General features: G+C 43.5%; 1 protein-coding gene across 1 annotated transcript in view; it reads left to right on the top strand.

Annotated features, from left to right (window-relative positions):
• ncanb (neurocan b) overlaps positions 1-13,780 on the top strand; it is a 94,912-nt gene that overhangs the window by 24,598 nt on the left and 56,534 nt on the right. Inside the window, exon 8 of the mRNA XM_070832165.1 lies at positions 2,720-3,934. Coding sequence (XP_070688266.1) covers positions 2,720-3,934 — 1,215 coding nt within the window. The remainder of the gene's footprint in view (positions 1-2,719; positions 3,935-13,780) is intronic.

Genomic DNA, 13,780 nt, shown 5'->3' with positions numbered 1-13,780 from the left:
AAACCCAAGCTTTAGTCTGCATGCATTATTCACAACCGTATCCAATTAACGTTGAGGTTGGGCTGCACCGCCACTCGCTCTCACCTCCATCTATGTCTCTGCCAATTAGGCCCCAGCTCTCTAAGGGTAGGTGGTAATGATGACTACAACCAGGACAAGGAACACAAGAGGGGGATGAGTAGAGTGAGAAAGAGGGAAGACGGGGGAAGAAGAGCAAGGAATAGTCGCTTCTTTCTTTCATGTTGCCGTGATGGAAAGCTGCCCAGCTGATGTCTCTTCTTAAACTAGCATCAGTGAGCTGAATTAACTCAGTTATTGTACGCTGCAGGCTATCCCTTGGATCTCAGCACTTCTCAGTAACTGATGGTGCCATGTTGCCTCTTGGATTGAGGGGGATGCAAAGCTTTGCACTGCAGACGAAACATCCAAGAAAGATTTGAAGTATTGAATCAAATTATTTTGAAAATTTGAAAAATATCTCTGAATGTAGAACGATAACTTCAATTATTACCACTCCGAATCAAAACATTTTGAACATTTTATTGCGTTGATTATTATTTTGTGTCTGCAATACAAGCATGTGAAATTTGAAGAAGCTTTACATGGAAGCCCCCCCGCTGTCTGTCAAGGAAATGCATGTCTGTTTTGCACTGGTCTTGTCAACCCCAAAGACTGAATTTATGTGATAGAAGACAGTGAGGTCTGTGCGCTGACACTCAATGTAGATGCTGCTGACATGATTCACATGGCCATGCAATAACTTCTCCTCAGTCTTTATTAGATGCCATATCTGCAGATGGGTTGGGGTGGATTGGTATTATCTCTCTTTCTGTCTCTCTCTCTGGATCTCTCTCTCTCTCTCTAGATCTCTCTCCTTCTTTCATTGTCAGCCTCCACTCAGACAATTTAATATCATGTCTGCCTGACCCGAGGGATTCTCTCAGCCCGTTTACTCCAGTAAAGTGGAGTCAACATAGCAGAACCACTCACAGTGGAAGCACACAATTACCGTCTGAACCGGGTTTATTATAAGTTTGTTTTGCAGCATTTCACTCCTGACTTGTGGCTTTTCCACCAACAGTGTCCGAATTCTCTAAACAGCACAGTGAAATCATCCAAACCTATGTCTAATTGTCTCATTTTATTTATTACATGGGTCATTGCATAGATGATCAAACCAGATTAATGTGTTTAATTATTCTCACTTTCATCAGTGTGTGCAGCAAAAGTATGTAATTAGCTATTTGGATTATTAATAGGACAATTACGCCCATCTACATGCCTCTTATGGAAATGAACCACAGGCTCATAAACCTCACTTGGGTATAAGGCAACAGCGGACCTTCTGAATAATTAACATACATTTTAATATTTTATTCATGGACATATTTGTGTATGTTCTCCCTCTCATGGTAATTTGTTGTGCTGGGTTGTGTTGCACACCCCCTGCTGTATTGCTGTGCTATTCAGACATGTTAACTGAACTGAGGACAGCCAGGCCGAGCTGAGCGATGACGATGGGAGCAACACTAGCAGGGCCTCTCAGTAACAGGACTGCTGTGCTGCCCTAAAAAAACACACCGACCATGAGTCACACACGCAGACAGAATGAATTATTGATGGTGTAGACAGTGTCTGGTTTAAAGCCGTAAGCTGATAAGGTACAGTGGACCACTTCATCTAAATAAACAGGTCTAGATGGAGCTTGCTGTGGAGCAAGTCATTTGCTTATCGTGTTGAAAGTGCTCCTGCGTTTTTCCACATGGCTTGTCTCACCACAGGAAAGTGTGCTCCTGCAGGAGGTTGGTTGGGGTAAAAGAATCCACAGGGAATAAGAAAACAGGGACAGAGAAGAGAAGTGTGAAATTACTTTGAATACATCCTTCCATCCTTTTGGCGGGTTTGTGTCTGTGCATGCATGCATGCACACGTGTGTTTCCACAAGGGATGGCCCCCAACTTTGTCTACAGATTCCAGCAACTTTAGTAGCCGTGCTGATGAGCTCCACTGGTGAGGAAAGAAGCCCAAAAACCCCTTACAGTAAATTGCGGTTATCTGCTACTTTCAGTTCTCCAAAAAGTACAGTTTGTCTTCAGCTTAAAACAGAAATTCCCAGTTACGTTTTAATGTCTTCCAACGTTATTTGCATATATATATATATATATATATATATATATATATACATTTGACAGTCTAAATACAATATAGGTTGTTGGGCAAATTGATGTATTGACACATAAAAAGTCATGATGGAGCCAGAGAAGTTCAATTTAAAATGAATATATGTTCACATTTATATTGTGGCATGCAATCTCGAAAGCTGATGCAGAAGACAACATATATGTATGTATATATATGGATCTGGTTTAAAGGCTCTGAAAACATATTTTCTCATCCATCATCTGATGGGACACTCTCCCAAAGGGGGTCCCTTACTATCCTAAATAGAAATTGGTTTGTAGTTGGCCAAAGAAAATGAACATGGAATAAAAGTCAATCAGTGAAACTAATCAGTCCACACAAGACAGGAACCCATAGCCATGAACACAAACACATTTTGAAACTATGCTGCCTGTAAGAGTTATATGGGGCTCATGTAAGCCGGGCTTGAGTTTTAATTGCTAATTCCACATCCAGAAAATTAAATCCACCCCCACCTTCCCAGCCCCTGTAATGGAATCGTATTAATTAGTCTGCTCTGTCTCTTCATCCCCTTTAGAGTTCACTGCATCAGGGCCCAATGAGAGAACACCACCCACTGAACATGTCAACGTATCCGGTCCCCAGGGTCCCAGAGGAGGCCCAGTCTTTGCTTCCGCCCCCAGCAGCCCCTTTCGGTGGGCCATCAAGTCCATGCGTGGCTCTAAACTGGGTCCTCCTGGAAATGTGGCCTATGTGGGTAAACGTCCCACCTGGGAGCCTATGGAAGCCAAAGCAGGGCCACTGGAGGTGATGACCCTGCCCACCTCCATTCCACAGGACAACCCGGAAAACTACTCAGGCCAGGGGAGGGACCAGGACGGAGATGATGCCAACACTCCATCAGCTGCCAGAGCTGCATCAGGGGAGGAGAGGGAGATAGAGGGGAGCAGTGAAGGTAGCCACTTTCCTGCTGAGTTTGGATCAAAAACAAACAAACTGGACAGCAGTGGTGTTAAAGTGAGTCCTAAAATAGAGTCTTCAAGGCTTCTGACTGTCGCGGAGCACACAACTCTGTCCCAGTGGCAGCTGGTGGAACAGCCCACCACTCCTCCTCAGAGCTCCCAGGAGCCACACACAGCAGAGGAAGCCCGGGGAGAGATCCTCTACGTCCACCGGCCTACTGACAACCACTCCTCTGCTTCTTCACGAAGAGGAGAGGTTAGTTCAAATTCAGGTTCCACTCCTGTTTTTAGGAAGAACAGCAAAGGCATGAGCAGAAAGGAGGTTATGACTTCCTCACCTGAAGCCCTAATGGAGGTGCTGACAACCTCCAAGGTGACCACAGTGGAACTTCTGACAACCAGAGACACACAGAGGACGGATGCTACCACGGCAGCAACCACCACAGAAAATTCCCCAGTCAGCGTCACCACCGAGGAGCCATCTATTTCCATTTCGTGGGTTCAGGAAGAAAAAGAGAAAGCAAGCCCACCCAACCTGCAGGGCCACTTCTCAGCTACTCCAGCGCCCAGTGAGGGTTCTCGATCGACTGCGGGTGTCATTCAGCTGACTACCTTCGCATCCTCCAACATTGGCGCCACAGAAATGGAATCCAGGTCTGCAGTTTCCGAGTCCTTCGTGGTTGGAAGTCGGTGGACACCTTTCAAAGGCGTGAGCCAAAAATCAGAGGAACACAAAGCTGCCGTGACAACAGACAACAAAGACAACAAAGACACGAACAACCCTTTCAGCATTCTCGTACCCAACTGGGCGTTTGGGCTCATCCCATCAGGTATGTAAGCTCCCCAGTGTTCCCGATGATTCGCTGTCATTATTATCCTCATGATTATGAGTGATTATTTAATCAATAGCGATTCATTTAATTATGTATGCTGCTCAGTGAGAGACAGACACATAATTCACATCATGAATTATGTCCTGAGGTGACATATAGTACAGTAACAACCGTATTTTAACACTACTGCATGAGTTCACAGCCCCTGCATACCGCCTCAAATATCTGTCTCTTGTTGTTTCACTCTACATCTCCAATTCTCTCTCCTACTGGGATGTACATCATGCATTCTTAATCCAGGCATGTTCTATCTTTTTGCCTTCATATCCTCTTCCTCTCTTCTTCCTTCCTCCTCCGTTGGTGCAGAGAGACAGCTCCAGACAGCGAGGCAATGCACTGAGGGGAGACCAACTAGGTCTTAGTGAAGTAATTAGCGGGTCAGAGTGAGTGCAATTAGGTGAACTGGGGAGAGGCAGAGATCCTAGTCCCCAACAAATCAATGTGGACACAAACTACAAGATGGGACTTGTAATTGACTCCAGTATCTTCTCCTTTCTCATTTTCAAGCTTGTCCGTGTTCTCTCGGCTCTCTCACGTTCAGCTCAACCCTCGCCCCTAGCAGCCTATCCTCGAACTCGCTGTTCACAATAATAGCAACGCCCGTGCTGTTTGTCTCGACATGCTCACATTGATTTCTTTTGATAGTTAATGGACCTGCTACTGTGGCAGAAAACCATAGTAAATGAACATAACAAACGCTGTGTTCTTTAGGCCACTCGTCTCTTCCCCATCAAAATTTATAATCTTAACAACCAGAATGTGTTTGCTTAATGTTTAATTTATCAGTCTAGGATTACTGCAATATTTGTTGTGTGTTTCTGCTGAACTAATGCCGCTCATTCATCCTCAGCTCAGTGCATCTGGTATTTTCTGGGTTTTGACTCAGGTCATTAGTCATCCTGCTCCATATTGTGCGTTTCTAAAACTTATCCTCATAAGTTCAAGTAACTGTATGTTTTTGAATAGCTGCTTTCTACCACTTGACTTAGAGATCTTCTCCTGGGAAGATTCGTCACTTGATTGCCTCCATTGTTTGGTCATTTACAAGCACTTTCTACCAGCAGTGACCGTTGTCTGAGTAGAATGTTGTTACCAGGGGAGCCATCTTTAGTCAAGTGGTGTTTTCTAGTTTACAGGAGATTGTGAGGCGGGGGACTTGCCTTCTCCCATTTAATAACAGCAGGAGCAGGATACTCTGATAAAACTGTGGTTTCAGTAGCAGCAGCAAACCAATAACAGTACAAAGGCTCAACACAGTGCCATCGTGTTTGCTTGAGGTGGAGCGCTCTATTGCTGTATTACTGTGGCATGTGGCCATGAAACTAATCTTATCATTTAATTTAGTGGCCATATGGTTCAGATTTCAGTCAGGAAAGTTAAAAAAAAATGGCTTATGTAATTGCAGCTCAAGGACACTTGCTTTCTTCAGTTTAAATGGTAGTCCTCATGCTCGCAGTATCGTCCCTCTGTGTTTAACACGAGGAAATGAAAACAGCACAGTATAGGGGTACGAGAGTACATTTTTGTCTTTATCAGTATTTCTGGTACGGTGACATTTGAATGGACTGAGTGGCCCTGCTTTTGTTGAGTGATTAGAGGCATGAAACCCCTCCCTCTGAGTGACCTTTTGTAGTTGTCAGTTAAAGTACAGAGAAAATTACAGCAATGGTTGTCTGCCCATTAAAGAGAGATAGAGACAGATAGGAAGGAAAGGGCAGAGGGATGGGCAGCTCTGGGGGGAAGAATGGGGCGGTAGAGGCAGAGGAAGAGAGGGGTGAGAGTGTCCTCTACAACATTGTAGGTGGGAGTACATAAACCTCTTTAATCAATGATCAGAGACTACACTAAGAGTCCCGTGGGCCTCCACAGAGCACATCGTTCCTCCTCATCTTTCTTCCCCTTGCTTCCTTATGTCCTCCTCTCCTTCTTTCTTTCTTTACATTTCTATTCTTCCCTCCAATCTTCATTCATTTTTTGTTATCAGAGCAGTCTTAGCCCCTCCGTATCCTATTTGGCCATATATCAGAGTGATAAGATGCTGGTATGTAATGCCACATCCAGCTTTCCAATTCCCCATTGCTCTGGCCTCCAGCTAAACCCACACAGATGGGTGGTGGACGTAAACACACACACATAAAGACATAACGGCGAAATATATGTGAAGAGGCACCAGCATGCCAAGCTTGCTCAGGAGTAAACCTCGAAAATCCATCCCACATGTCGCACCATGGCATCTAAACACACACACACACACACACAGAATATGTCTTAATCCTTCACTGTGAGAAAGCAAATGCATTTCATTTTATTTCTTTTTCAGTTACTCATAACTTCATTTCCATGTTGTATAATCTTTAAAAATGTATTTATGGAAGTTTGTAACACCACAAAAATGTTACAAAACTTATTTCTAGTCCAGAGAATCCTGGAACATTACCGAATGGCTCAAAGCACTGACATCCAGCAGTCTGGGGTGACGAAGATGGGTGGATACAGTAATGTCGGCTCTCAGTCCAGCCTTTAAATTACCAGAGACCAATGTCTGATACTCTGGCAAACAGGGAACAGGGTGCCACTGAGTTATAGCCATCTTGACTAAAGTCTTGTCCCGGGCTCAAGATGGATCAGACCACTGGCCGCATCAATAACACGGCAGGCAGCCCTCAACCAAATTATAGTGTTAAATTTGGTGGAGAAGAGCCACTAGGCTGAAGTGAATGTGTGTATTTGAGGGGGGGAAGAAGGAGATAAATGGAGACAGGGACAGGCTGGGGTGGCACATTATCAGTATGAGTCTGTGGATAGATGTTGAGTTTGACTGCTCCTTGGATAGGCTGTCTGGAGCAGAGACACGACACGTTCTCCATGCTGCATATAGAAGCCTATTGATTTTCCTGACTCTCCCTCCCTGTGTCTCCCATCCTTTTCTTCTCTATTCCTCTTTCTCTTTCTTCTCCGTCTCTCCCATACCAGCTTTTTTTCCGTCTCCCTCGCTCCCTGTCTCTCTGACTTTATGTCTTTTATTACTCCTCTGGTCATTGTTATGACTCTCTCTGGCATAATGTTTTGATAGCCTCTTGAACTCCAATGTGGTACAGCACAAGGCAGTCAATTGCCGTCTAACCGTATCTGTTCCCTGTGCGATCCTCAACCTCAGCAGGATCCTCGTCACTGCCTTTTTAAAAACAGTCACCTCCCTTAAATCCATCCGGTGCCTAATCTGTCATCCTCCTTTTCTGCTTGTCATCTCCAAGTTTCTCTTCTTCTTTCTTTTCATGGTGTAATTCTACCATTTTTCCATATCAAACACTCCTGCTGAATCTAATCCTGTGCCATTGGCTGGTGCATATTAAATGAATGGAATTTGTTAAAGAACAGCCTTGAGGGACATTGGGCTGCATCGCGGTGTGGGATGAAGCAGCGTTACAAACCACTCTGTGCTGACTGAGCATAGGCTCTTTGTATCCAGTTAACCAGGGGAATAACGAAGCAACCAAAGTGTTGAAAATGAGCTTAAGTACTCTGTGGTGAGAAGTCACACTGAGCCTTTTGTGTACATCCCTGGCTGTTAATAATAATACTGCACACCAGCTTAAAATCAGCTGTGTTTGCTTTAAGTCTGTAGTGTCAAACTCTCCGTAAACATGCTCTCAGCAGGTCAGGGCTGCCCAAGAAAGGAAACCTGTTTATTAAAAAAAAATCTCATCATTACCTCTGACAAATAGAGGCAAAGAGATGAGAGTCAAGTAATCAGTGTCGATTGGTGAAGTCAGATGTCCAAGCCACGCTTTTCTTTGTGACCTCTGAGTGCTTAATCTTGTGTTGTTGGTGCCAGCATTGATGACAGCGTTGCTAAAGCTAGTAGTGTCGTGAGCCTATGTTCCCCGATTCTCCCTACACAAAGCCAGCACCTTCAGATTAGCCTCTATGTGGGAAGCTCTGGCCCCGTAGCAAACATTGTTAGGCTTGCGATACGAATCTGACATTGCAGGTTTCCGTATTACTAGCGTGCATTGTTTGGGTGACTGCAGACCAGACCACATAATTAACTGGTTTCTCTTGTGAGAATTTTCATGCCACAGAGCAGTGAAACATAAACTCTGCATCATCTGCCGATAAAGGTTGTGCTGATGCTATGGTTGACATGCCTGCTATCAAGGCTGGGGCTAAAGCTTTCTGGAGTTTCTGTAAAATCACGTGGAACTTCAGCAGAGATAAGATGGTCTAATTTATGAACATGTCTGACGTGTGTCACAGTGTCATACATCATGTTGAATTTGGCATGTTTAATTTGTTCTAATCACAGTTTCGAGCCGCCGAGAAGTGCTGTCTACGTAAGCACAGCTGCTCAAGATAGTCAGTCTCTCCACAGACCTGGTTAAGTGCTGTGCCTGGAAAGGTCATTGAACATTACAGCAAGCAGCGATATAAAAAAAAAAAAAAAAAAAAGGCAAACATTTGCAGTTTAGCAAAGTGCTGTTAGTGTTTAAACTGTTAAAGTAAAATACACAGTGACTAAATAATTCAGTGAGGGATTTACTGTGTAGCAGGCAAAAAGCTCAAGCAAAATATCACAGTGTTCACTGACATTTTGGGTAATACAAAGTGTTGATTTATACATGTAAAAGTCAATGAAACAAACAGCACATGTTTGTAAAACTAATGCACCATCAAAATTTGGGTTCAATATTCTGCAGTGAGCCTGAAAAACACAGAAAAACTGTCTTAAACAGGATTTTTTTATGGGATCGTAAAAATGCTTTATTATCTTTGCTGCCACAACAAAACCTAGTGATTATTCAGCCTCCAGGAGCCCCATCACAGGCAGCTGTATTTTATTTTCTAGATTGTATGACCCAGAGCTCCCATTATGGCAGATGAATGACTGAATCTCTTGACTGTTACTGGTCGCAGATCCGCAGCAGAACTGAAAAACAAGTTTTGTTGTTGTTTTTATGAATATTTTCTCATCTTGCTGCCCTCTAAAGATCAGTGGGGCGGCAGACCAAAGTGCTGTGTTAACTTCAGTAACACAGCAACAATGGATGCTAAGTTTCAGTTTTCTGTTTCCCTGGGCACAACATATGCTTTTTAATCATGTATTTGTTTTGTTAGCACAGAGCCTTATGCTCACATATGCATAAAGCATTGTTGTGAGAGAATTAGCGGTCTGTCTCTAACGTTCAGCTTTCCATAAACTTGGATTGGAAGTTCACTATAATCAGTGCTATTCCCCGATCAGCCAAATGTGGTGAGCATTTACTCCTCTTGGCTTTCAGAGAAGTCACAGTCAAACCTGCTGGCTCAATGAGGAATGAAACTGCAAACTCAAACATTCAGCCACACAGCAGCTGCCATCAACTGCTTGTTGAAGCATTCAGGCCTCGTCATTTTATTGTAGTCATTTTCATTTAGCTGCATCTGTAAACCAGATAAGAGGAGACCTCTGCTGAGCCATATGTCACCGCATTAAAAACACAGTCAGGGATTCACAGAGGAAGATTGTTTTTTATTTCCTCCCTGATGTATCCCTATCTGAGGTTTTATTGTCAGGTACAGCCTTAGGGCGCCTGAGGGTGCGTAGAGTTTCATAAAGCAATGAACAACATCACCTCTGTGTGCCGCCAATTGGGAAATGATGGGGTAGGGTGGGGGTGGCGGTGGGGAGGTAGAGACAGAGAGAGCCTGGCAGGGTGCTGTCAGAGGAAATATAATCTTCTGTTTGGAGTCATTGTGTGGCTGTGCAGAGCTGGACACACTAACCTGGTCAGGTTATGTGGGTAACCGCTATAATGGAGCATTCAGGTGCTATCAGATTAGACGTCAGGAATCTGCTTCCTTTAACTGAAAGAATATTTCACCTCTCTATCTGTATCTAACAGGTCTGTCCTCTTAGAGGACAAAGAATGGAGGCGAACCAGCAGTACACAGCCATGTTGTTTTCCAAATCAGTTCCTCTCTGCGCCAGCACGCTGCTTTTATTACCACTAAGCTTGAAGGATCTGTGTGTATATATATATATTCATTACGATGTGAAACCGTTCAGCAGGCACAGTGGAAATAGGGGGTCTATTATGCCTGCAGTACCCCAACAAGATTTGAATAGCAACATCCCTGAGATGTTACTTTGGCATTTACATTCTCCATTTGCAGAAGTACAGTACACACACACACACACACATATCCATCAGCGACTCAGCCCCTCACACATGCAGGCACACACAGCTGAAAACGGAGCCGCCTGCCATCAAGGTTAGCGGTGAAATGTATGATTTCAAATTGAGGTATTTTCTAGCTACCGAAGAGTGGCAGCGGAGAGGATGGCTGCACTCAGCTGGGGTTTTCGAGCTGCCAGATTGCCTGACTGACTTTCCTCCTTCTCACTCTCGCCGACGCTGAAGGCAGAGGAGAGTAGTGGCAAGGGTGTTTTGCTCCCAGCGTCAGTCACAACGCATCATGCAGCAGCCAGCCCACAGCAAGTGGAGGGGTTGAGGGGTCCCTTCATGTAGGGCTTGTCAGACACACCTACAGATCTGTCCCAGCAGGGGGGGGGAATTCATAGACAGAGAAAAGTCTCGAGGGGTAGAAGGTTTCTTAAATGGCGGCTGTGTTTGATAAGAAGATGTAAAATTACAGAATCGGGTGTGCTATAAAGAGAAAGGTTTGCAAATTTCAGCGGTGGCTTGGAGGAATTTTGGGAGGCAGGCTTCTGTTGCGGAGTCTCTGCTGGCAGGGGCACAGTGAGGTCATGTAAAGTGGTTCATCTTTGTTGAGTTTTAAACAGGTCTTCAGGCAAAACCTCCTGCCCACAGCTTGCTTCTCCTAATAGGGCGGCTCTGCTGTCAGAGCAGCCTCTTGATGGAAACCACAGTGGAATATGAACATGCATGCAAGGGAGTATGAGATCCCCAATCTGTGTGTGTGTGTGTGTGTGTTCTGCTTTTTCATTCTGATTAAGGGCTCTTTTGTGGTGATATACTCACATCAAACTCCACAGCACGCTGGGTTATACGTGCAAGGTCAGTGAAACTGTGTCCAAGCATACTTGTTATTATGTTTATCACAACACAAAATGAGTAAGAGGTTTGGGAGGTTGGGAGATTCTAAAGGAGGGTTGGGTGATTAATCATTGTCCTCTCAGTCAGTCACGTTATTGGTCTCATCTCCTTAAAGCAGCTGTGCCTATCACAGTGGGACATGATGGAAATGGCTCACCAAATAGAAAGAAGGCAAGAGTGCAAATGCAAATAGGGAAATTGTGTTGCTTTCTGTGAGCTGCAGGTTTAAAAAACAATGTTTTGTGAAAGGCAGACAATGTGCCTTTGTTGAATTTATATTTGTGGTGATATTAAAAGTCTGTTCAGCTTTGTTTTCATTATGATGCATAATTTCATTTTGAAACACAATGATGAATACTTATTTTGTGCATGTATTGCTGGATTCCTGAATTACTCAAATTATTAAATTAGATTTGACCAAATCACTCACACAGTCACAGTTTTTACAATTACAGTATATGGCATATATTAAAAATTACATTTTAAAAATCAAGCAGAGGAGCTACTTTGCTCATGTGTCCTGTGTGTTTTCTCACTGTAACATTATTAATAATAGACTAGATTCCAAGCGTCTTTCATGTAACCCAAGGAGAATTTACATGGAGGAAAAACATCTCAAAAACTATGTTAATATTAAACCTTGGCCAAAAAGATGAGCCTTAAGTCTAGATTTAAAACAGAGATGCTCTCTGCAGCATTGCAGCTTGAGGTAGGTAGGTAGGTAGGGCAAGTGTTTCACAGCACATATGCACAGCAGCTATAACCTACAGACACATGAAGAGTTATATCAACTAAGTTGATGTACACTGATGCTTGTGTGGTTGTTTTGCAGCAGCCTGATGATGGCTGTGTGTGGTTTTATCATGGTAACCACAGTGATTATTTGTATAATTTTTGAAACTGTAGATGCATGTCTGTCGTGCTGCCTTCAGGTGGCTGTAGGGATTAAATCAGCTGAAGGAGAAGGCTTTCATACAATCTACAAACAGTGGATGAGATAACAGATAGAAAGACATACTCATAGCACATCCTGGCTTTGATCACTTTGAAGTTGTATTTTTGATGTTCAGTGAAGTGGTTGGAGAGAATTTAATCAAAATGTTGATGTCCATTAAACAGAGTTATTATGTAATGCCTCACATTTATACTGCCAGCTCGTGGAATCACGTTATCATCTGAGTGACACACAGACCCACATTTGCAAGGAATACCAACGCCTCTGCTTGCACAACTTGATTTGCATGTAGCTCTAATCTTTTGCATCTCAACCTCCACCATCTCACCATACAGCACTTGCTGCACAGGGCAAAATTAAGAGATCAAGGTCAAGAGCATACCCATTTGTCTTTGGGCTTCCTGCACCACTTTTTTGCATCATTATGAAAATGTAAACGTCTACTTGTCAAATTATAATTGACATTGCAAGTCAGCCGTCATTTGTCTGTTCATGCTCACTTTAATTTGAAGGCATATCAGTTGTGCATACATGCATGTTCATTGCACTGTGGCATCACATGTAACAATAACAGTGCATTCAGCAATCATGTGGAATATGAATAATGAATGGGAATTCAGGATGCATCATTGACAGTAATTGTTATACCCTCTTTTTTCTTCCTCCTTTCAATCGTGTGTGCATATAGAATATTGTTGGATAATTGAAAAAAGGGGGAATATGGTTGATTTAATATTCTCATTTCACAAAGCTCTGAAAATTAGAGCAAAGACACACTGAAGAGATGAGGGGGGAAGAAAATCCGAGGTGCACTGAATGTGTTTGTGATGATAAGCCAGGATGGATTCTTTTCCTGCCACTCTGACAGCCCAGATAATGCAATTTATTTAGAATGAACGGAGACACTACAAGTGCCGCTCTTGTAACAATAGACCCTCAATTTCTTCATCAGTCTTGCCGTGCAGGCCCGCTGAATTAGGTTGTATTGAATTGCTGGCATGTTACTCCTCCGTGGTCCTCCCCAGGCTGATTCAGTGTGACGCTCGGTTCACGAGGTGCTCACTAAGAGCGCTTCGGCTGCTTTCTGCTGTCTCAGGCTTCTGGCACTGTAGCTAATTGCAAGGGTCATGCTTTTTCATAGTCTGCGTGTGTGTGTGCATGTCTATGTGTGTATGTGTTTGCTTGTGCAGAGAGGAGGAAAACATTTTATGCAGTTGAAAAGAGGTGAGGCTGAAAATGGGAAGGACTGTAAGGAAAACTCTGTTCAAAGATCGTCTGTGTGTGAATTTTATTATTTATGTATTTTTGTATATTTTTAGTGTGGAAGTTTGTTGTAACTTATAAGTGTATCACACTTCTTTCCGTCTTGCACCTCCACAGCTCTTTCTCCTTTATGTCACATACACCTGTAGGGTTGATTTACGCCATGAAGATATGACTAAAATGGATAATGGCACCATGTAAATAAATAATAACTTGGAACAGTTAAATGTATTTGCATGGTAGTCTTAGTCATTTGAGTAATCCAGTGTTGATTACAACTTTCAGCATGCTCAGTAATAATTAATGCACCGCTGTAATGGATCGCTGTACACGTGCATGTTTGACATTCCCGACTGCGGTCTACATCCAGTGTTGTTTTCACCCCTTTCACCCCTGGACACACACTCTCACGTACACACAAAGGTGGTGTACTGTATATGCAGCCAGACACGGGGCACCACATGCGGTCACACAGACAGAAATAGCTGCTCCCTCCCTTGCACTGCT

This window comes from Pempheris klunzingeri, chromosome 6, assembly GCF_042242105.1.
Source record: "Pempheris klunzingeri isolate RE-2024b chromosome 6, fPemKlu1.hap1, whole genome shotgun sequence".
Taxonomy (NCBI): domain Eukaryota; kingdom Metazoa; phylum Chordata; class Actinopteri; order Acropomatiformes; family Pempheridae; genus Pempheris; species Pempheris klunzingeri.
The sequence above is the reverse complement of the archived record's forward strand: the minus strand, read 5'-3'. Positions and strand labels throughout refer to the sequence as shown.